Raw genomic sequence first — 24355 nt, 5'->3', positions numbered from 1 at the left:
CAAGAGGTCCTACCACCAGAAATTACGCAAATTATAATTTTTGCGGGTTTTTTGATTTTTATTACACGATGTTATTCCTTCACCGTGGAAATCAATCGTGAACATTTGTTGAGTACGTATTTCATTAGAAAAATTGGTACCCGCCTGAGATTCGAACACCGATGCATCGCTCAACACGAATGCACCGGACGTCTTATCCCTTAGGCCACGACGACTTCATTATGAGGTAACAAACATTAAAAAAAACATACAGTCGAATTGAGAGCCTCTTCCTTTTTTGAAGTCGGTTAAAAAGCCATCATTACAGATATTTTTCGATCGTCGGAAATGATTAAGTAAGAATCGAATTATAAGGTAACATATTTTGAATTATATGATTCACGACTCATCATCCCTAATTGAAAAATGTATATTGTATAAAAAAAAAAGTAATAAAATTGATGTGTCGCGGGTAGATACCACCGCCCTGCCTATTTCTGCTGTGAAGCAGTAATGCGTTTCGGTTTGAAGGGTGGGGCAGCCGTTGTAACTATATTGAGATCTTAGAACTTATATCTCAAGGTGGGTGGCGCATTTACGTCGTAGATGTCCATGGGCTCCAGTAGCCACTTAACATCAGGTGGGCTGTGAGCTCGTCCACCCATCTAAGCAATAAATAAAAAATAAAAGTCTACGTTTGTGGACTCACTTCAACTAAGTGTCGAAAACAATTGCAAACAAGTAATTGTACTCACCAAAGACAGTGTTAATTAAGTATATGGATGTCAAAAATAAAGATCGCTTCATCTTGTCCGTTGTAAGGTTGTTTCGATAATACTGAAAGAAACAATTCCAGCTCGACTTTATATAAAAAAATGTTCAAATCAAATGAAATAACTTTGACGCAAATGAAAAATGTTTGGGCTGAATTTTTATGTAAGCACCCGTATCTTTTGTAATGTACGACAGAAATTAGTATAATTTAGTTTTTACAAACACAGATTTATAGTATTTTAGCGAAAAATACGTTAAATACTTTGTCTGTAGTAGAGAAGCTGAGTAGTGCGAGTTTGGGACGGTATGGACATGTGATGAGACGAAATGAAAATGAGGTTGGTAAGAGAGTGTTAGCTATGAACGTGGAAGGATATAGAGGAAGAGGTAGACCTAAGAAGAAATGGGTGGATTGCGTGAAAGATGATATGGGTAAGAGGGGAGTGAGCGAAGAAATTGTATATGATAGAGGAGTATGGAAGGAGAAAACATGCTGCGCCGACCCCAGGCGATTGCTAGAAGGACAGGAGAATGATGATGATGATGACTTTGTCTGTAGTAGTAGTAGTAGTATATGACTCTAGGCTAGATTTAGGATGTAGGTCGGGTTTTGGTGTCTGTGGTGAATGTATGAGAAGATTTTGGGATTTATACAGAGCTGCAGATGACTGTGTCTATAGCAGTATAGTCAAACCGATAGCCGGTTAAATACAGGACGGGTCTGACGGGGCTTAGAAAAGTTCGAACTCCATATTTTTTTGCATAGGTATGTGGTTACCGGAGCACACAGACATCTATAACGTAAATGCCACCACCCACCTTGAGACATGAGTTCTAAGGTCTCAGTATAGTTACAACGGCTGCTCCACCCTTCAAACCGAAATGCATTACTGCTTCACGGCAGAAATAGGCAGGGTGGCGGTACCTACCCGCGCGATTTCACAAGAGGTCCTACCACCAGTATAGAGCTACACAGCGTAGGGCTCTCTTAAATGAGGCCGACTTTATATATAACCTTAGGTACGAATTAAAATTCAACTTGTCAAACAGGATGTAAGCTATTTGCTCTCATTTGTAATTCAGTTCGGATAGTGTACCGTTTGCAGTGACAATGGTAATGATTGTTCGAATCCAAGTCGCCGTCTTCAACCATGGAGTTTCGGTCCAATATTACCTGGACGTTCTTGGACTAGGTAAGGTAAGTGCTAGCGATACTATTGTACCGATACTATTCACTTCCACGGTGAAGGAACAACATCGTGTAATAAAAATCAAACCCGCAAAATTATAATTTGCGTAATTACTGGTGGTAGGACCACTTGTGAGTCCGCGCGGATAGGTACCACCGCCCTGCCTATTTCTGCCGTGAAGCAGTAATGCGTTTCGGTTTGAAGGGTGGGGCAGCCGTTGTAACTATACTGAGACTTTAGAACTTGTATCTCAAGGTGGGTGGCGCGTCTACGTTGTGGATGTCTATGGGCTCCAGTAACCACTTAACACCAGGTGGGCTGTGAGCTCGTCCAACCAACTAAACAATAAAAAAAAAAAAAAAAATTCCTTATTCGTAAATAGAATTTACTTATTTGGCAGTGCTTAGAGCAATTCTAAACATGAAGTTTGTATAACTATTTTTTAAATTTTGAAACAGATGTAATAATTTTGACAACACAGTCATTCTAAGTCAATCAACAATTCAGGTCGTACGTGCACGTGTTGTAACTACATTAAAGTAAAATAAAAATAGCCTTCTCACTGAATATATCGAATTATTGAAGCGACCAGCACAAATTACAGTCAACTACACAGGCAGGTCATATTATATAGCTGAGCTTACGTGCCACCGAATGGTGAGTGGTTACCGTCGCCCATGGTCGTCAGCAATGTCAACGGTACAGACAAACCGCTGCCTACCGTTTCGTGTTTTTCGTATCGACAAATATGAGTCAGACAAGTAGTATGTATGAGAAACGAAAATAACTTGTCCAAGCTTCGTAGCTCGATGGCAGTGCAAGATAAAGAAGTGCACTGCACAAGTCGTATTAAACTGTAGCTATTTACACTAGTTTTGTGTTTGTATTCACTCGGTACTCACATCCTTACGGATTCATTAGATCCAATAACCCTTCCATTATATGCTTTCAGCTCTAACACTAGGAACAGGCTTAGGGACCCGGTAACCGTACTCGTCGAACTCGACAAATAGTTCGTCGTGCAACCTAACCCATGCATCAGCCTGCTGAGTTTCTCGCCGGATCTTCTCAGTGGGTCGCGATTCCGATCCGGTAGTAGATTCATTCGCGTAGCAGCTGCTCTTGAGTTGTTAGGTCTCCTTCAGAGATGCTCGGGCAGCTGTTAGCTAATTCCACCCCTCCTGGCTGAGCCTTTGCTCGTCCACATGTCCTGGTAAAACTGGAACGGCCTCCGGGCCACCAATAATCGTTCAATCATAAAAAATAACCTCGGTTCCTTTTATTTCTTACCTTATCATTCTGCTTATTTCTATACTATTACGCGCTGGGGTTCGGGATAAATAAAATTGTACCAAATTACAAGTTAACACTGTAATAGCTCTTAGAACATTTAAAACACTTCACAAACACTTTAAAATTCTCAATTCACTTCTTCCGCTTTGCTTTAGGTCGTTTAGGAGATCCGTTCGCTGTTTCGCTTCGAGGAGTTCCGATTACTAATTGACTGCGTGCTATCCCTGCAACGTTTTTATAGCCGATACAACATCCCTAGAATTGTCGAGAATATTCCACACATTTCGAGTATTGTATGTCCACTAACTGAAAATAGATGGCGCTGTACTTCTAGAGCGTTCTAGGTGCTACTATATCCTTCGATATTCGTTCACTATTCGGCGAGAGATGGCGTTACTCTGACCGGATAGGATAGTGTGGTGTCTATGGAATCCAGACACCTCTTAATATCAGGCGGTCCTTCAGTTCGTTCACTTATCTGCGCACTTAAATAGAGATGTAGACAAGGATGCGTAAGGCAAGTAGATCTGCAAAATTTCCTTCAAAAGCTTACGATCGCAACGAACAAACACAAACATGTCGTATTTTATATATAATGTACAGTCACCAAAACTCATAAGTGAATTCCGACACGCGTTCCAAAGGGAAGTCTGCGTATACAATGTGCAATATTATGTCTTATTAAACGTTATTATCGTAAAGCGAATAGTTTATTACATATTACAGTTATATTTAATAAAGTTTATTAGCTATAACGCTTGTGACGGGACAACTTCGAGCAAATTTGTATTCGTTTGAGAGTTTTATTGTTTTATTATAACTTCAGCTCTGCGTCATGTACTATAAGTATATACAGTGCATGATGCGTTTTAACACCTAATATTTAATAACAGTAATTATTTTTTATTGCTTAGGTGGGTAACTGGAGCCCATAGACATCTACAACGTAAATGCGACACCCACCTTGAGATATAAGGTCTAAAGTCTCAGTATAGTTACAACGGCTGCCCCACCCTTAAAACCGAAACGCATTACTGCTTCACGGCAGAAACAGGCGGTGTGGTGGTATCTACCTGTGCGGACTCACAAGAGGTCCTACCAACAGTAACTACGTAAATTATAATTTTGCGGGTTAAATTGTTATTACACGATGTTATTCCTTCACCGTGGAAGTCAGTCGTGAACATTTGTTGAGTTCGTATTTAATTAGAAAAATTTGTACCCGCCTCAGATTCGAACACCGGTGCATCGCTCAACACGAATAATGCACCGGACGTCTTATCCTTTAGGCCACGACGTCTTCAAAATCTCAACTAGTTTCTTTTATCAGCCGTCATCTCAACACTAATTCCTCTCTCTCTCTCCTATCATCAATCACACACTCCATCCATGTCTTCGTCGGTCGATCTCTCACCCCTCTATCCCATTTAATTACAATAATTGGTTAATCAAAAATCGATCTATGAAATGGTTGACTTGACGAGCAATTACTGCCTTTTCTTTGGTTATAATGATCGCCTCTGGTTCATCGGGTTGTAGATTTGAGAGGATATTCCAAGTTCGCGCGAACCGGTAAGTGAGCTCACAGGCTCAACTTGAGAGAATTGCTAACTATGGCTCTAGCAAGAGCAGTGCATCACTGAATCTACTACCGAATCGCGACCTACAGAGAAGATCCAGTCATAGATAATACACATAAATTAGTTATAGATAAGCAACTCAAGCACTCAACAAAAATGTTTACGGGCACCGGCCACTAGATGGCTTCGCTTCGATTAGTTTCTCATTGCTCCTGTAGCTGGCAGTAGCATATTAGCTATCCTACGTTTTTATAAATAAAACGAAAAAGAAGAATTTTGAAAATTTTCACAAATCACAAATTGATAACATTTAATCAATTTGTCTATAGCAATTAAAGACTTGTATGGATTATTATTTATATGTTTTATTTTTGTGTTTTGACATATAAGTTTAGGGGCATCCGCTACAAGATGTCGCTAGTTTCCATACAGAAAAAATATTTGTCTTAAATTATGGCAATTTCAAGGTCCTGGATCCAGCGAGAAACTCAGTGGGTTAACTGTGCATGTACAGACTTTTAGTTTTCCTCAAATTATATCGTTTGATATTCATGGTTGTCATTGGCAAACTGTAAGTACATGTAGCCGTTACGATTCGAGGGCTTGTACGTCATATCTCGGTGGGAATTCTGTTAGTCGTACTAAATTTTTCAGGCCAAGAATAGACAGATTCGACTCATCATCACCATTTTTACTGGTGGTAGGAGCTCTTGTGAGTCCGGACGGGTAGGTAGCACCGCCTTGCCTATTTTTTTTTTATTGCCGTTGCAGGCCGACGAGCATACGGCCCACCTGATGGTAAGTGGTCACCGTCGCTCATGGACGTCAGCAATGCCAGGGGCAGAGCCAAGCCGCTGCCTACCATAAATATCCCTATTTCTGCCGTGAAGCAGTAATGCGTTTCGATTTGAAGGGTGGGGCAGCCGTTGTAACTATACTGAGACCTTAGAACTTATATCTCAAGGTGGGTGGCGCAATTACGTTGTAGATGTCTATGGGCTCCAGTAACCGCTTAACATCAGGTGGGCTGTGAGCTCGTCCCCCCTATGGAAGCAATAAAAAAAAAACTGTCAGTGCGGAATCACGAAACTCCCTAAAACCTAGTAATTACGTATTGTTAGAGAATTATTTAACACAGCTCTAAGTAAAGAATGTTCAGTAACGAAAACCGTAACAAACATGAAGATGAAATCCTTAGGATTCCGAATATGAGAAAACAATAAACAATCGTTACGAAGTTGAACAATCAGGAGACAAATCGCTGACAGTGAAGTCGTGTAAAGATGTGGAACGCCATCTTTATTATTCTAGTGTTTAATTGTAAGTTTTTTTTCACTAATTAATACGCATTGTTAAGCGCTGGAGTTCGGGATAAATAAAAGATTACCGAACTGCAAATTAAAACTCTATTTATCACTTAGAACACTTAAGGAACACTTTATATATGTGTATGTATGTATTTATGTATGTGTGTATGTTTTTTTTTTATTGCCCCTGTAGGCAGACGAGCATACGGCCCACCTGGTGGTGAGTGGTTACCGTCGCCCATGGACTTCAGCAATGCCAGGGGCAGAGCCAAGCCGCTGCCTACCGCTTAATACTCTCCACAAGCCTCGTTTGAAGAAGGACATGTCATATCGCTCGGGAAACACCGTGGAGGGGAGCTCATTCCATAGCCGGATGGTACGTGACAAAAAAGACCTCTGGAAACGCACTGTGGATGATCGCAGTGGCTCCAGGTAGTATGGATGAACTCTACTCCGGTGGCGGGCGGTGCGATGGTAAAAACAAAAATGTATATGTATATTATGTATTTCACTGGATTGGTACACCGCGCGTAGTTCGTTTCCAAATGATTCTTGTCCACCTAATTTGTTTGTCTGGAAGAGATCGCTCTCAGCGATAAGACCGCCAATTGTACTTTTTTTGTATTTAATGTATCGCAATGTTTATTTGTTTTTTGGTGTACAATAAAGAACACTCTCTTTCTCTCTCTCTCTTTCTCTCTAAAATTCGCAATTCCGATCCGTTCGCTGTTTCGCTTCGAGTAGAACCGTTTACTTACTGCCTTCGTCATAAATAATACACATAAATTAGTTATAGATAAGCAACTCAAGCACTCAACAAAAAATGTTTACGAGCACCGGCCACTAGATGGCTTCGCTTCGATTAGTTTCTCATTGCTCCTGTAGCTGGCAATAGCATATTAGCTATCCTGCGTTTTATTTATAATGAAGAATTTTGAAAATTTTCACAAATCACAAATTGACAACATTTAATCAATTTGTCTATAGCAATTAAAGACTTGTATGGATTATTAATGTTTTATTTTTGTGTTTTGACATATAAGTTTAGGGGCATCCGCTACAAGATGTCGCCAGTTTCCATACAGAAAAAAATATTTGTCTTAAAGTATCGCAGTTTCAGGGTCCTGGCCTTCGTGTCATATCTGTAACGCTTTTATAGTCGACACGACAAGTCTAGAATTAACGAGAATATTCACGGTAGGACTAGTCGTTCCTATATGTGTTTCCGTTATTTGATAATAGATGGCGTTACTCCTACCGGCGTAACAGATTTAATAATGATATATAAATAATTCTAGCTGTTTCTGTCGCGAAGCAGCCTCGCTTGTCGCCTTATTAGTGAAATATCTGTGTACCCGTGTGATGCGGTAATGGCAATCCTATGGCAAATAGTAATATTTTTTAGTAGACAGTTGGTCACACTTGACATCACGGTCATCAAAAGTCACGGCTATCAAAGCTTACTAATTTGTGTAACAAGTAGAGAACCAATGAATGAGATTTCGTTAAACAATCATTTCGAGGAATGGACTTAGAGGAGATCCTTCACTGAGCGAGTGAAATTTCTCGTTGTCAGATGTTTTTGTTCCGAACTTGTATATTTGCAAACTAAATCTTTGTAGGCAGACGAGCATACGGCCCAAAAAAATGTCGCTATCGGGTTTCAGGCACCTTGTGTTCTTCTTCAAGTATCTTCTATTATATGATAGTTGTTTTTTATAGCTTAGATGTTTCGACGAGATCATGGCCCACCCGTTCGGACTTACAAGTCCACGTCCTTACGGATCCCTCAGATCCAATAACCTTTGCACAGGACGCCTTCAGCTCTAACACTAGGAGCAGGCTTAGGGACCCCGGTAAAAGTACTCGTCGAACTCGACAAAGAGGTCGTCGTGCAACTAACTAACGTGCTAACCCATGCATCACCCCAATGAGTTTCTCGCCGGATCTTCTCAGCGGGTCGCGATCCGGTAGTAGATTCATTCGCGAAGCAATTGCTCTTGAATTGTTAGGTCTCTTTCGGAGGCGCTCGGGCAGTTGTTAGCAAATCCCACCCGTCCTGGCTGAGCATTTGCTCGCCCACTTGTCCTGGTGAAACTGGAAATGCCTTCGGGCCACCAGTAATCTTTCATTCAAAAAAAAAAAACTTACAAGATGTTCTACCACCAGGTTACTCTGAGATGTCTAACTACTCAAATTATACAGCTATTTAGAAGTTACAGGTTTAATTTTTTGCTACATTAAAACCTCAAAACTTAATTTCGATAGTTTTGAAAACCGTGTAAATTCCGTCTGTGTTCTGAGGTGCGCTGTGTCGGAGTCAGTTCTTCAATTGTCACGATGATCCAGCGTTTGAACCAGACGAAGGCACGTTATCTGATTTACAGTTCACTTGGCTGGGAGCGCTACAATACATCCACGGTAAGTGTTTTTGAAGTTATACTTCTTTAGGCGCGTTATGAAAAATTGATGAGAGTGAAATTTTACGATGCGCGCGCACCGTGACACAAAATTAACAGAATGAAGTTGCCCACTAAATCGCTCATTACAATACGAACGACGTAGCTTGGCGAGTCTGAATATAGCCGCAGGTGAACTTTCGCGCATGTACACTCGTAAAAAAAAGTGTTATTAGCATTAATTTTTTAGTAATATAAATGACAAAATTATTATTTAATATAATTTTTACTAAATATTATTAAATTATTAACGTTAAATATTTATTATTAATTATTTAATATTAAAAAAAAGAAATAAATTTAATAAAAATAAAGTATAAATTCTCACGCTCATAAGTACACGCACGCTTTTTTTTTAAATAAAACCTATAAGTATTCCTCTTAACCGTTCTCTTATTCCTTAAGATTGTGATTCCGGAACGTCAACATCTTCATTTGATGCGATCAGCCTCTTAGTGAAGCGCAGCCCTGACAAACATACTGAGTTGGTTGGATATCGAAGTCGTCGTGGCCTAAAGGATAAGACGTCCGGTGCATTCGTATCGAGCGATGCAACGGTGTTCGAATCCCGCAGGCGGGTACCAATTTTTCTAATTAAATATGTACTCAACAACTGTTCACGGTTGACTTCCATGGTGAAGGAATAACATCGTGTAATTAAAATCAAACCTGCAAAATTATAATTTGCGTAATTACTAGTGGTAGGACCGTTTTTGAGTCCGCGCGGGTAGGTACCACCACTGCGCCTATTTCTGCCGTGAAGCAGTAATGCGTTTTGGTTTGCAGCCGTTGTAACTATACTGAGATCTTACAACTTATATCTCAAGGTGGGTGGCGCATTTACTTTGTAGATGTCTATGGGTTCCAGTAACCACTTAACACCAGGTGGGCTGTGAGATCGTCTACCCATCTAAGCATAAAAAAGTCCAAACGGATAGACGGTAGTTGCTTAATTTGCAATAGCAGGCACAACTGATATGAGTGTGTGATTTTAGTGAAGAATGGAACTCCTCACTACTTCAGAGTTCCAAGAGTGGTACTCATCAGTCGTCAGTTCGCGCTGTCAACAGCGGTGGACGCCGCTCAGATACCCGATGGTTACGCTTTGTAAGTCTCAGTATTTAGAAGCAGGATTAAAACCAAACAATTAAAACTCACTTCGATAAAGCGGCACGACACGAGAACCCTCTCATCGTGGCCGCCGTTAACTACATTTCCGATCCTGCGGAAAGAATGGAAAGCAGTCGACGTCGCCCCAAACACGTCATTTCGGATCCTCCCGATCCACCGAGGTACCTCAAGCACCGGGAAAACGTTCTAGTCGAACCCGTCGCTTGCGACGAAGGGCTCGACGAGTAAATTAACCCTCAGACACAGCCCACTGAGTTTCTTGCCGGATCTTCTCAGTGGGTCGCGTTTCCGTACCGGTGGTAGATTCTGTGAAGCACGGCTCTTGCTAGGGTTCATGTTAGCAACGTTGTCAGGTTTGAGCCTCGTGAGCTCACCTACTAGTTAAGGTTACGCTGAATTAGCCTTTCAAGGCTATCAGCTTAGGTAGGACAAAAAAAAAGTAGAAGTGTGTGGGCTCCGATAACCACTTAACACCAGGTGGGCTGTGAGCTGGTCCAGCCACCTACGCAATAAAAAAATATCGCTACAAAATTTCTTCCGGTCGAACTTTTGTAAAGTGCCAATGCGGCAAAATTATTTATTGGTTTTATTATTCCCAGGGGCAATGTAGTGTTCGGCAATTATGAAAGAGATGAAAAAGAATGTCACCTAACGATTGACCAGCTCGCGGATGGTGCTGAGTGCGAACCTGCTATCCTGCTTATGCCAATTGCCGATGTGTTACTGCATCCAGAGTACAAGCATTTTGGAGTGAGGAGTAGCATCGCCTTGTTGAAATTAGTAACGCCTGTTAAATCTGGTAAGTGGTTCACATCTTGGTGTCAAAGTTCTGATTTCACATTTTAAAAAAAAACTAATATTAAAAAAAAAAAAAAAAACATATTTAAAAAAAAAAGACATGCCCGCTGACTTTCTTGCCAATTCTTCTCAGGACGGAGGCTAGTTCTTGTGAATTGGCGGTAGTTCTTTTGACGTTCAACAAGTATGTACTTTCATTTATGTTGAATAAAATTTTTGTTGATTTGATTTGATTTGATTTGATTTGATCATTCTATAGAAGTAGCATTAATTGTAGTTTACTGGTGGTAGGACCTCTTGTGAGTCCGCGCGGGTAGGTACCACCACGTTTTGAAGTTTTGGTTTGAAGGGCGGGGCAGCCGTTGTAACTATACTGAGACCTTAGAACTCATGTCTCAAGGTGGGTAGCGCATTTACCTCGTAGATGTTTATTGGCTCCAATACCCACTTAACACCAGCTGAGCTGTGAGCTCGTCCACCCATCTAAGTAATAAATAAAAAGTAATCCAAATTAGTTATAAACATTAGAGGATATAAAAAAAGCAATTATGGGTGATTTGTAAAAGCTCGTAACTCGGTGAAGAGAAAGCTAAATTCTAGCTCCTAGTTTCTAGATTTTCATATCGGGCCGTAGTGATTGTTTTTAGCATGTCCAGTTAGGAAGTAAGCCTAAGCGACGTACCGTATCGATTTTATATCTCTTCTTTTTAATACGCTTTTATTAGCTTCAGACGTATGTATGTTAGTATGTAACGGAATCTTTGAACATGATTTTGATCCCTTTCAAAACGTCGGATTACCTTGAAATTTGGTATACTTATTAAGGACCGATGCCAATTCAATATTTAAAAACAAAAGAAAAAATTGAAATTCAACTAAAAATGATAAATAAATAATAGTTTAAAAAACTAACAATATACGCTTTTATAGAAAATCCAACTAAAGCCAAGGTGCTTTTCAGGATATTATCAAGATAACCCTTCTACTCATATCTGTTCATAAAACATTTATAATACTTATACCATGCACCCCACGCTTTTTTACAATAAAATCATTTTTCTTACACTATTTTTAATTCAAATTTATTAAAATTTATTTCCTATAAAGCTGAAGCTTTTTGAAGGTAGTCATATCTTGGAGGTGCCATTTTGTTTATATTTTTTAGATTACATGTTACCAGCGTGTTTGCCTTTCAAGGACTTCGTCATCAACAGGGTGGGGAAGCAAACGACAGAAAAATTATACCACGTGGATTTTGCGAGCGGTGATGGATTTTTTTTTTTAGTTGATACCACGCTTTAACCTAGAAATTCGTTCACGCATCATAGACATCCCGTAATTTTATAGCCTTGCTTCGATATCTTCACCAGTATGAATAGGAAAAAACGGATGACACTAATTGTCAGTTACTGGTGGTAGGACGGTGGGTTAGTACCACCATCCTGCCTATTTCTGCCGTGAATCAGTGATACCATCGGTTTGAAGGGCGGGACAGCCGTTGTACTGTAAAAACTGATAACTTAGAGCTTATATCTCGAGGTAGCAGGCGGCATTGTAGATGTCTATGGGCTCCGGTAATCACTTACCACCAGCTGGTAGTGAGCTCGTCCATCTATCCAAGCAACAAAAAAAAGTTCGGTTTGTTATTTTAGCGTGCTTATTTTAGCGTGCTTATTTTAGGGTGCTTATTTTAGCGTGCTTATTTTAGTGTGCTTATTTTAGCGTGCTTATTTTAGCATGCTTATTTTAGTTTTTAAAACTACATATATCCTTTTAAGTATTAGTTTATGTTTATTTTGCTACACGCGAAATACTCCACTAGATCAGAAATACCTGGTTGCTCTTTGTATAATAACAGTAACGGACAGAGAGAGGATACGTTGTCGTCTTCATTGGTCTTTCAGTTGTCCCAAAAACATTGAGACATGAGCAAGAAATATCCTTATTGATAATTGAATGTTAAGTCCATATCAATATATTAATATGTGAAGCAAAAACTTTGTATCCCTTTTTACGAAAATTGCGCGGACGGAGGAGTATGAAATTTTCCACACTTATAGAGAATACAGAGAAGAAGCGCACAATGCTAATATTTTTTTTAAATAAAGCATAAAACATAAATTAAATCAATAAAGAAAACATTACACACACTACATACCATGTATTTGACGCACACACGCATGCATAGGTACTATTTATTGTCAAACTTTGGTTCTTGACGTCTGTTGTCAAATTGAGATTAAATATTGTTTGTCTTTGTTAATATTTTTTATAGTGTAGTCTTGGCGAAATTTGTGATTATAGAAGTATAAAATACAATCATAATAGTGTACAAACTTACAATTCCAATTAATTATAGTCGAATTTCGACTACTGGGGGACGTCTAGTAGTTTAAAATAAGGCCAAAAATTCTCATCTGTTTTTGTATCGTGGTTTAAAATAAGGCCAAAACTCTCGGTGTACTGCTTTGCAAAATAATTACCTTCTAATTGAATTTACGTACAGTCGTACATTAATTTTTTTAAAATTAATGATCATCAAATGGGATTTAATTATTAATTTTCGAATTCTTTTTTAGATGTACCAAGAGAATAATGGGAATTAATTATTATGGTATGGGATTTAATTATTAATTTTCGAATTCTTTTTTAGATGTACCAAGAGATTTCTTAGAAGAAGATAAGGAAGTTACTAAAGTCATGCTGCTGCCGAGGGAGCTGTGTTTTCTTTACGATAGTCCAGAGGTACATTTCAAAACGGCTACTATAACGTAATAAACGTAATATGTAGCCATCTCAGACCTAAGTCCAGCTAAAATAATTCAAAGGAGTTTTCGAGTCACATAGTAAATATCCAATCAGGACTTTGCCTGATATCTATGGGCTCTGGAAACCGCTTAGCACCTCCGGGTCTTCTTTTCTTCCCCTTCTCCTCAATAGTGTTGTTCTTAATCGTGATGAAGTGATGGAGGAGCTATTTCTCAATGTCCTGCCATATCTTCCTCCTGGAGGTCATCCTGTTGCACTCATTTAGGAGACTTCCCACTGTAGTTTTGATTTAGTCGGTTTACCTTAACAAAAAAGTTATGTTTTTAAGAAGCGATTGCATAGCTTTTATCGCGGGCTTTGAGCGCGGCGACCGAATCAAGAAATTCCGTAACAAAAATAAAACCTAACACCCCTCACTCCGCCTAACTTGTAGCTTGCGTTCAACACATTCACACGTTGCGCTTGTGTAGTGTTTGTGACAAAGCACGCGGCGTGACGTCGCACTGCGTGCGCGTCGTGAAAAGTCTGCCCATCTCTCTCTCACGCCGTCTAGGTTATGAGTGTGAAGGGGATAGTTAATGTTTTACTTTTGTAATGTTTATAAATATAGCGTGGTCTTATTTTATTATTCTTTTAATATTAAATTAATATTGTCTAATTATAATTGCAAGTTGATAAAAAATGCTATGCAATAGCTTTACCGCGGCAGTCGCCGAGTGCCAGACGTGTTTTTTTTTTATAATTTTGAATATGAGTAGTAGAACGAAAAATTATAGCAGGTCACGTGCATTCTATTGCGACGAACATTTCAGAATATTGCTGTGCAAAGCTGCAGTATTATTGTTAGCAGTGGCTATGAACAGCAGCTGCGTGGATTCATTTATTAAGCTGCATGTATCAATTTTTAACGCTACGGACCTACAGTCAAGGACGTTATAGAAATCTTTTTAACTGGTCTCTCTCTTCAGCCACTGAAGAAGTGAAGAAACGTCTGAAGGGACCATATACAGGGTGCCCCAATAAGAATGGATAACCCTGAAACACCTCATAGTAGAGCTATTGAGGACGCAAAATAAAAAAAATAAAAAAAATTTTCATAGGTAGTCCCCAAATAAAATAAAAAAATCAAATTTCATGATAAAAAATTTAAGTGCAGATTAACTTTTATAAAAAAATACACTAGCTATTGTGATACGATTTACTGCATATTCCTTAGTGTAGTCCATGTAGAATATTACAACACCAAAAAGCCTATAGATTTTATTTATTTGTAGCTGTTGTATATTCCAGAAAAGCATAGCAATATGGAATATATCCATTTTTTTTTTAAATACCTAATTTGGGTACTACCTGAGAATAGTACATTGTGCACCAAGGGAGCGTGTTTGCCAATTTTACACGCGGGAGGAAATGTTCAACTTTTCTCCCGCGTTGCACAAACAATTTTTTCTCCTACCAGGCCCAAAGGTCCTGGAGTACCGAGCCGGGGTCCAGGGGCGAAGCCCAGGTCGTGGGTAGCGGGGGCGCAGACACCCCAGTACTCATAAAAAAATTTTAACTGTTTTTTAATTTTTAAATAAACTACTACTAATTGAATAAGAACTGTCTGATGAACTCATCTTTGCTTAATAATTCACTATTAAATTTTATTGCCTTTTGTTTATTTCACTTTTACACTAAACACAATATTGCAAATTAGACACTAACGCGCATGCGCACTTGTACCCAGGGAGAAAAAGTTACACTTTCTTCCCTGTACAGCGGGAGGAAAACCGAACTTTCGGTGCAGGTAGGAGATAAATATATTTTTTTATTTTAGAAATACAGTCTTTTTGGGACACCCTGTATGTTCTGGTGACGTCATCAAGCCATCAAACTACGCACAGAGTAGTAATGTTTTATGAAACTATGTACTTATGAAAGCTACGTTGAATCGTGCTTTTCGTGTCAAGCTTTAGATGATTGCTTTTTTTCTTTCAGAACGCGACAACGAAGGCCAAGGAACGCTTAGCTTGCACAACTGGTTGTGGCTTCCACTCAGGGGCTGCGACTTTGGTTCACGAGCATACAGGACATTGGTCTATTATTGCTATTTCGCAAGGTTAGTTTACGATTCAAGGTGGGAGTGTGAGGTGAGGTGGGGCTTAATGAAACATAGCACGTAATGTTACACTGCACGCCCGGTAATTACTTTTCTCTTTTTATTTATTGCTTAGATGGGTGGATGAGCTCACAGCCCACCTGGTGTTAAGTGGTTACTGGAGTCCATAGATATCTAGGAAGTAAATGCGCCACCCACCTTGAGATATAAGTTCTAAGGTCTCAGGTATATTTACAACAGCTGCTCCACACTTCAAACCGAAACGCATTACTGCTTCACGGCAGAAATAGGCGGGGTGGTGGTACCTACCCGCGCGAACTCACAAGAGGTCCTACCACCAGTAAAAAAAGTCCTATGTGCAGTGCTTTCACGTGCTCATTTACCTATAGTCGTATAAATAAGTTATTGCAGTCTTCTGTAGCTCCCACCGTCACGTGATTTATTTATATATTTATAACTTTATATACTAAACAGTATAAAGACGGACTTAATGCCATAGGCAGTCTCTGACAGTCTACCTTAGGGGGGGTGCAGAGATGAGCCTTGGGAGGTGTAGTGTAATAGTGATATTACTTAAGCATATGTGTATATATAAGATACATAACATTTATAGATACAAATACTCGTACTTAAATAAATACATATACATAAATATATAAATATAAAAATATACATAAATAAATATTATCAATTAGATGACTCTGCTAACTCTCTGAGAAATAGTTCTCGAGCCCTCGTCTTAACCGCTTCACGTGTAGTAGCCTACCTTATTTTAAGTGGGAGCGCATTCCATAGAAGAATAGACTGAATCATCGGTCATGTGACCTTTTGTGCTCTTCAATTACCAAGGTTTACTTATAATGGAGCATTAACTCATAAAGCTATTGATGAATTCACTGTTGAACTTCAGCATTTGTAAAGATAACTAACTATGTTTCAGGTGGATCGCCATGTCCAGATCCACTTCGGACCCGACGTCCGCCGCCTCCGCCATTACACATCCTGCTCCATCCGTACGTGCCCTGGATAACTTCAGCTATCACTGGCAAGGCTGTCGGGTCTTTCTCTAAGGACGATCCGTTTGGTTAGTAGCTGGAACAAGAGCGTGCGAGTTCATTCCGAGCTTGTATTAAATGTGTATAGCAATGAGCATCATCTTTGACAGCAACCTTCGTACAGCCTGTATAGAATAATGTTACGTCGGTGAGAGTAACGCCATCTATCGCCGAATAGTCGAACGAATATAGGAGGATCTAGTAGCATCTGGAATGCTCGAGAAGTACACCGCCATCTATTGTCAGATAGCGGAAACACAATACTAGAAATGTGTGGAATATTCTCGATAATTCTAGGGATGTGGTATCGGCTATAAAAGCGTTGCAGAGATGGCACGCAGTCAGTTAGTAATCGAGACTACTCGAAGCGAAACAGCGAACGGATCACCTGAAGCGAAGCAGAAGAATCGAATTGAGAATTTTCAAGTGTTTGTTGAGTGTTCTAAGTGTTGAATAGAGTTTTAATTTATACTTCGGTAGAATTTTTTATTTATCCCGAGCCCCAGTGCGTAACAATATTGTATAGTTTGATTTATGGACAATCTGCTTTGAAATGCCCCTTGAAAGCCCACCTACTATATAAGTATGTATTAAGTGTCTTTCTTCTTCCTATTCTTCTTGTAGTTATCCCACATTATGTGGGATAGGCGCAGCACGTCATCTTAATATGCTGCATAGGGATTTGACATGAGTTTTACTATCGGTCACCTGTCTACCGTCATCTCTCCTTGGGTTATATCTCCAGTAGTATTACATCTATTACGTGTCGTAGGGAGGGAGTTTTCTCTTTCTTCTTTTGGTTATTTCATTCCGTTTTTTCACTCGTTCGTTTTTCTATCATAAACATTTACACTAATATTTAGATTTGCAAATACCAAAAGTTAAATTAAATAGTTGTTGATAAAAACCTGCATGAGTGTGTATCAAAGTCAATAGAAATAGCAACGTGAATGCCATCACCATCGCAGACTTGGGTCAGAAGCCCAAGGTATAACAACTCCCAACTATCAAGCAGAAACAATAACTCCAGCAGCAAATACGCATATTACTCACCGTCATTGTGCTTCCAGGATTTGTTATGCCTCGGGCATCCCTCTACGATAAGATCGGTCACACTTGGAACGGTCACTGGTGGATGGGCGGCCTTCGCTGCTTCGATCGCGGTGAGGCTGCCAATGACATCTTCAAGTTTTATCACGAAATCTTCCAGCTGAAGCCCTCTACTAAGACTTATATGACCTACACTTTGGAGGTAGGTTTTTTCTTTTTAGCTTAGATGGGTGGACGAGCTCACAGCCCACCTGGTGTTAAGTGGTTACTGGAGCCTATAGACATCTACAACGTAAATGCGCCACCCACCTTGAGATATAAGTTTTAAGGTCTCAGTATAGTTACAACGGCTGCCCCGCCCTTCCAACCGAAACGCATTACTGCTTCACGGCAGAAACAGGCAGGGTGGTGGTACCTATCCGCGCGGAGTCATAAGAGGTCCTACAACCAGTAATAAGTAATATTTGAAGTACCACACGTCATAGCACTCAGGAAACAGTTTAGAGGGGAGTTTATTTTAGAGAAGGATATCACGCGCTAAAGGTGACTTTTGGAAATGGGGTGATTACTGCAGGGTAATGGATGAATTCTGCTTCGATGACGAGTTGTGCCGAGCACCAGACGGTATTTTTTGTAAAATTTTTTTCCGCCTGCATTAAATCGATTTTGAATGTAAGGGTGGGGCTTTATCGATTTAAAATCGTCCGAAACTAATTTAACTACTAACAATTTTTTTTTATTGCCCTTGTAGGCAGACGAGCATACGGCCCACCTGATGGTGAGTGGTTACCGTCGCCCATGGACTTCAGCAATGCCAGGGGCAGAGTCAAGCCGCTGCCTGCCGAAAAGGAGGCTGCTCAAAGGAGCCTGTCTACTCTTCACATGTCGACGTCACTAAATAATCTTGTTACAGATCGACGCGGCGTATGACACGATGATTATCTGCGTTAAAGTCGGAATGCCGTTTAGGATAGGACAACCTAAAGTCTGGGAGTTAGATTCGCCGGCTACCAAGGTAAACGTTTTTGAAGTGATTACTTCGTATCAAATCAAATCAAATCAAAAAAAAATTTATTCAACATAAATGAAAGTACATACTTGTTGAACGTCAAAAGAATTACCGCCAATTCACAAAAACTAGCCTTCGTCCGGAGAAAGAATTGGCAAGAAACTCAGCGAGCATGTCTTCTTCTAACATTAGATAAAAAATAATAATATTAGATTGGCTGGTTTTAATATTAGTATGGCTGGAATTTAATAGTATTAGAATTTAATATTAGTATGGCTGGGTTAACCGGTTCGTTACGTAACGCGTTACGACGCCAGTTCGTCTGCCTTCTCTTTCTCTCACGCATACGATAGCGGTACTGAGAAAGTATGTAACTTCTAACTATGTATATATCTTTTACAATTTATGTTACAGTTTTTCTTACATTATCATATTAATATGCATGAAATTTAAATAATAACCTAACCTTTTCTCGAGTTAAACAATTTTAATATTACACAATTCAACTTACATTAGTTTAAGTCATCACTGTTGGTAGGACATCTTGAGTCCACACGGGTAGGTACCACCACCCTGCCTATTTCTATCGTGAAGCAGTAATGCGTTTCGGTTTGAAGAGCAGGGCAGCCGTTGTGCTGTTAAAACTGAGATTTAAAACTTATGTCTCGAGGTAGGTGGCAGCGTTTAGGTCTAAGGTGTCTATGGGCTCCGGTAACCACTTCACACCAGTTGGGCCGTGAGCTCGTCAGCACGCCTAAGCAATAAAAAAAAAATCATTTCTTTCGAGCGTCCAGAGATGCAAAATTTTTTTAGATTTCGGTATATTTTTAAAAGGATAGATTGAAACACTAGTAACGTTCCGGATTCCGGATATTTGAGCAGGCGGAATCATAGTTCACTTGTGGCTACTGGAGCCCATAGACATCTATAAATTAAATGCGCCACCTACTTTGAGATATAAGTTCTAAGGTCTCAAGTATAGTTACAACGGTTGCCCCACCCTTCAAACCGAAAGGCATTACTGCTTCACGGCAGAAATAGGCAGCTACCCGCGCGGACTCACAAGAGGTCCTACCACTAGTAATTATTCAAATTATAATTTTACGGGTTTCATTTTTATTACACGATGTTATTCCTTCACCGTGGAAGTCGATCGTGAACATTTGCTTAGTACGTATTTCATTAGAAAAATTGGTACCCGCTTGCGAGATTCGAACACCGGTGCATCGCGCTCAACACGAATGCACCGGACGTCTTATCCGTAAGGCCCACGACGACTTCAAAATTCTCTTCAAGATTCTCATGTCGTGCCGCTTTATCGAAGTGGCAGTGTGAACGCGTCCACAACAATGTATGTTGCGTGATATTGTTGTGCTATGAGCTATATACTATATGCTATTATATTATAGCGTAGTCTGAAAGCGACTTAACAGTTTCACTCAGCGCGCCGATATGTTGTTATATTTCAATTTTCTTCTCATAGGTTCGCATACCCTTGCTGACATTTCAGCACCTTTACAAGTTTCAAGTCGAAGCCTGGGCGTATAATGCTACAGGGGACTCTAGCAGTGAATACTCCGAGTCCTCAACGTCTTCTGAAGGAAAATAAATCTGATCAATAATTTCATTAATCATTCAAACGTTGTATTATTTTTAAGCCTATTGCCATCAGCGGGTCGCTTGAAACGGATTTACGATTTAAGAGTTCTAAACGAGTGCAAGCCAGATAGCCAATGAGAATCTGGATACCCTAAGCTCAATGACGTAGACGGATGCAGGAAAATATAATTAATGCAATGTCAAAGCTAGGAATAAACGCGAATTGAACATTTTGCCCAACCTTTAGTTCCGTTATAACGTGTCTGTGTCTAAGGGTGTCCCTGGTATGCCGATGTTACATGAGGCCTAGTCGCGTCACTCCCCAAAAGGTGGTCTATGGGTCGAGAGACACGGGGCCGAGTCGAACCACTTCTAGACACGTCACCACCGGTAGACAACCGGTGAACAGGAGACTCTGTGAGGAGGATCTCAGGGCGCCACCACTTACCGCTCTGGGAGACTCACGCCAATAAATAAAACAATTACAATATATTACACTTGTGTTTATTCACTACAAATTAATACAGCTTCAATGGTTATAATTGTTCACACAGATTAAGTTAGTGGTAAGGTATCTTTGTTAAATGTGTGTCGGTAGGTATACCGAACACACGAGAAAGTATTAAATGAAAGTGAGATTAAAATAACAATATTATAAACAAAGACGGTTTCACCAGTTTAGTTCACAAACGGACGATGAACGTTCACCGGATTGCTTCCCCGCAACAGGGGTTGCTGGATCCGAGCCAGGTTGTGTATGCAGGTGTTTCTTGTTCTACGGTAGTCAAGTACTTTCTTGGATCGCCTAGCCAGAGCACCTCGCTTCCGGCAGCGTCCACGCAGAAAGGTACTGCGGGATCTCGAAGGTGATAGTAAGGTCAATAAATTATGAAACACTTACCCTGGTTGAATAAAAAAACACCAAGGAACTGTTAAATTGACTTTGGTAAATACGTAATAAAACTTGCACTGCAGCTCGAGAGATGTTGATAGAAAAAGGCTTCGGACAAAGTGACTTCTCCTTTTATATGAATAGTCTTACGGTTCTCGAATATTCCGCCTATAGTGCTGTGCTAATCTCACCCTCGAACCACAGACAAGATAGCACAGTCACGCCATGCAGTGTCGAGTAAGAGCACTAAGCAGTATTTCACAATTATATTATTTCCCCACACTACGCCACGTACACGCTAGAGGGCGTTAATTTAAAAAAAAATTAATTTCAATTTTTCTAGCGTTACTCCGTAAAGGACTTTTTTTTTTTGGGCAGGAGGAAATCGCCGGACTTCCGCCCTCCACTGGGGACGGAGGGCGGGGCATGTCAGAGTCACACTGACTAAAACCTCCTTTCGCTCAACAACCAACGTCCAAACCTCGCATGAGACAGAACTCATGAAGAGGCAGAGGGGGGAAAGTGAAGCGTTTAGTGCGGAGCACATCTCTCTCATCACCCTCCCCCTCGGGACGCCGGACCGGCGGTCGTCGGCGACACGACCACCAGCCTTCTCGGTCGGCAGGCTATCCGAAGCCCACCTAGATGGCGCCGGTTCGAGTGAGCTATCCTACGGGATACCCCGCTGGACCAGAACCAGCGTGGGTCGAGGGTAGCCGGCCTTCCATCACCCGAATGCTCTTGCGTAGAACGCGTGCAGAGCAGCTTGCACGTCGTCTTCTTAGGCCCCCCTCGCCGTTCCCCAGACCGACATGTGAGGGGGACCCGAAACACTTAGAGGGCCAGGGCTTGGGAGAGTTCTGCCTCTCTGGCCCCCGCTCGACGGCGGGGGGATTGTGCGTCTCTCACGCGCCCCGCCGCCTCCTTCTGCGAGATGGTGCACTCGCAGAAGTCGAGCATCGCCTTCCACGACTCGTCGTCGCCGAGCATCGATGCCACAACACTCGGCAACGACAAGTCGTTTCCTATTTTTGCGACGAGGACACCTCCCATGCGGGGCAGGCAACGAGCGTGTGCTCCGCCGTGTCCAAGTTGCAACCACAATGGTGGCACTCTGCCGTCGGCTCGGCCCCGATCCGGTGCAGGAACTCACCGAAGCAACCATGCCCAGTGAGCACCTGCGTGAGCCGGAAAGTGAGGCGTCCTCTGTCACGATTCACCCAATCCACAAGGACCGGGCGAATCGCCTCGACGGTCCTACGACCGGCCGAAGGATCAGCCAGCCGTCTGGACCATGACTCCAGCACGGACCGCCGAGATTGGGCCCTCCGCGCTCTGACCACACTGGGGCTGGGACGCGCCACGCCCCGGGCACGAAGGTCAGCCTGCCACTGATAGTCAGCAGCGAGCGCCTCCGCTTCCAGAACCCAAGGCGGCGTCCCAGCCAGTACACACGCCGCCTCAAAGGAGATGGTGCGATAACCACGAATCCGTAAAGGACTGGACAATTATCGGACCTCGGGAAAGCCCCTCTGCCCGGGCCAAATCTCCCTGCCTATTGAGGCAGGGGTGATGCACTGCGGGTTGCTATGTAACAGGCCTAAATTAAAGGCTTCGTCAAACAGAACGCGTACTTAGCGGTGCGTTTTAACGTCGCGCTCTTTACATGTCACACAAATTGACTAGATGAACCCAACGCTCCTTGACGCAACACATTCGCCAAATCATAGTGCCTTTCGATAGCAGTGTGAAAATTTAAAAGTATTAAGATGTCGAGTGATTCAGAATTGGCATTGTATAAACATGGGTATTTTCTAACTATTTCTATGAATTTTTCGGGCATTATTCAGTATTTTAATACACATTTACTCGGACGCTAAAATAAAACTTGTCAAAAATTACAACGCCTGACGTCAAAGCGTCCTAACGCCGCGACAGAGCGTTGCGTACTGCTAGCGCTGGCGCTCTGTTTGACGGTATGTTACATAGTTTCAAATTCAAATTCAAAATTCAAAATCATTTATTTCAACTTGGATGTCATCAAAAACACACTTGTTGAATGTCAAAATGTAAAAGAAAATGTTAACTCTACCACCGGTTCCAAAAAAAGCCACAGTCCTGAGAAGAACCGGCGAAACAAACTCAGCGGGTTTTTTTTTTTTTTTGTATTTTCTCAACTATTTTCTTTTTTTTTAAACAAGAAAACATATTTACAGTATACAAAAAAACAAGTCAAAAAAATACAATTCAAATAAATAATAATAATAATGAAAAATGAAAAGGCCAGGAGCGAACGCCTCATTCCCACGTAGTGCCATCTAGTAAAAAATCCTTAACTTTATAATATGCCTTGTTGCACAAACGTTCCTTGACAGTTTTCTTAAATCTATGAACAGGTAGTAGTTGAACGTTTTGTGGGATCTTGTTGAAAAGCTGTACACCCAGCCCCCTGAAAGAGTTGCTTATTTTCTTAATTCGAGCCGCCGGCAACGCAAGCCTATGTTTGTTCCTAGTGTTCACATTATGCAAATCGCAGACTCTGGGGAATTCTACAATGTTTTTACGCACGTACAATAAATTTTCAAAAATGTATTGGGACGCTAAAGTTAGAATTTTGATTTCCTTAAACTTGTCCCTCAAGGATTCCCTCGGGTGCATATTATAAATAGCACGAATAGCCCTCTTCTGCAGGATGAAAATCGTTTCGACATCGGCAGCATTGCCCCATAGCAAAATGCCATAGGACATAACACTATGAAAATAACTGAAATAAACTAGACGTGCCGTATCTTCATCAGTATACGTTCGTATTTTTTTTACCGCAAACGCTGCAGAACTAAGTCTATTCGCTAACTTGCATATGTGAGGACCCCACTGCAGCCTGGAATCAACTGTTATACCAAGAAAAACTGTCGAATCAACAAGCTCCAGTGTCTCTCCACTTACAATGATATTAGTGTCTACTTGTCTAACATTAGGTGTGGTAAATTTTATACATTTTGTTTTTTTGTTATTTAATAACAGATTATTAACACTAAACCAATGTACCACGCGCGAGATAGCATCATTCACATCGTCATAATCTTCCAATTGTCGTTTAATTTTAAACAATAAGGATGTATCATCAGCGAATAATACGACCTCGTGACGGGTTTCAATAAACTTTGGTAAATCATTGATATACACAAGAAATAAGAAGGGACCCAATATGGAACCCTGAGGAACACCCATATTAAGTAAGACACCGGAAGATCTCTTTCCTTTAACGTCTACCTTTTGGATTCTTCCGGATAAATAAGATTTAATAAGTTCTAATGAAACGCCCCTAATACCATAATGGTGTAATTTCCTCAACAATGTATTATGCTC

The 24355-nt window shown here is 40.8% G+C and overlaps 1 protein-coding gene across 1 annotated transcript; it reads left to right on the top strand.

Moving 5' to 3' along the window:
- Positions 1 to 1864: 1864 nt before the first annotated feature.
- Positions 1865 to 20725, top strand: LOC149499671 (uncharacterized). The gene is made up of 11 exons (XM_089738939.1): positions 1865 to 1946; positions 8428 to 8544; positions 9578 to 9689; positions 10313 to 10512; positions 11677 to 11775; positions 13165 to 13256; positions 15261 to 15381; positions 16322 to 16465; positions 17507 to 17688; positions 18400 to 18501; positions 19979 to 20725. Exons 1-11 carry the CDS (start codon positions 1865 to 1867, stop codon positions 20102 to 20104), a joined length of 1377 nt encoding a protein of 458 aa, XP_089595065.1. The 3' UTR covers positions 20105 to 20725.
- Positions 20726 to 24355: the final 3630 nt, after the last annotated feature.

The sequence above is a fragment of the Bombyx mandarina genome, chromosome 28, assembly GCF_030267445.1.
Source record: "Bombyx mandarina strain Sakado chromosome 28, ASM3026744v2".
Lineage (NCBI taxonomy): Eukaryota > Metazoa > Arthropoda > Insecta > Lepidoptera > Bombycidae > Bombyx > Bombyx mandarina.
The sequence above is the reverse complement of the archived record's forward strand: the minus strand, read 5'-3'. Positions and strand labels throughout refer to the sequence as shown.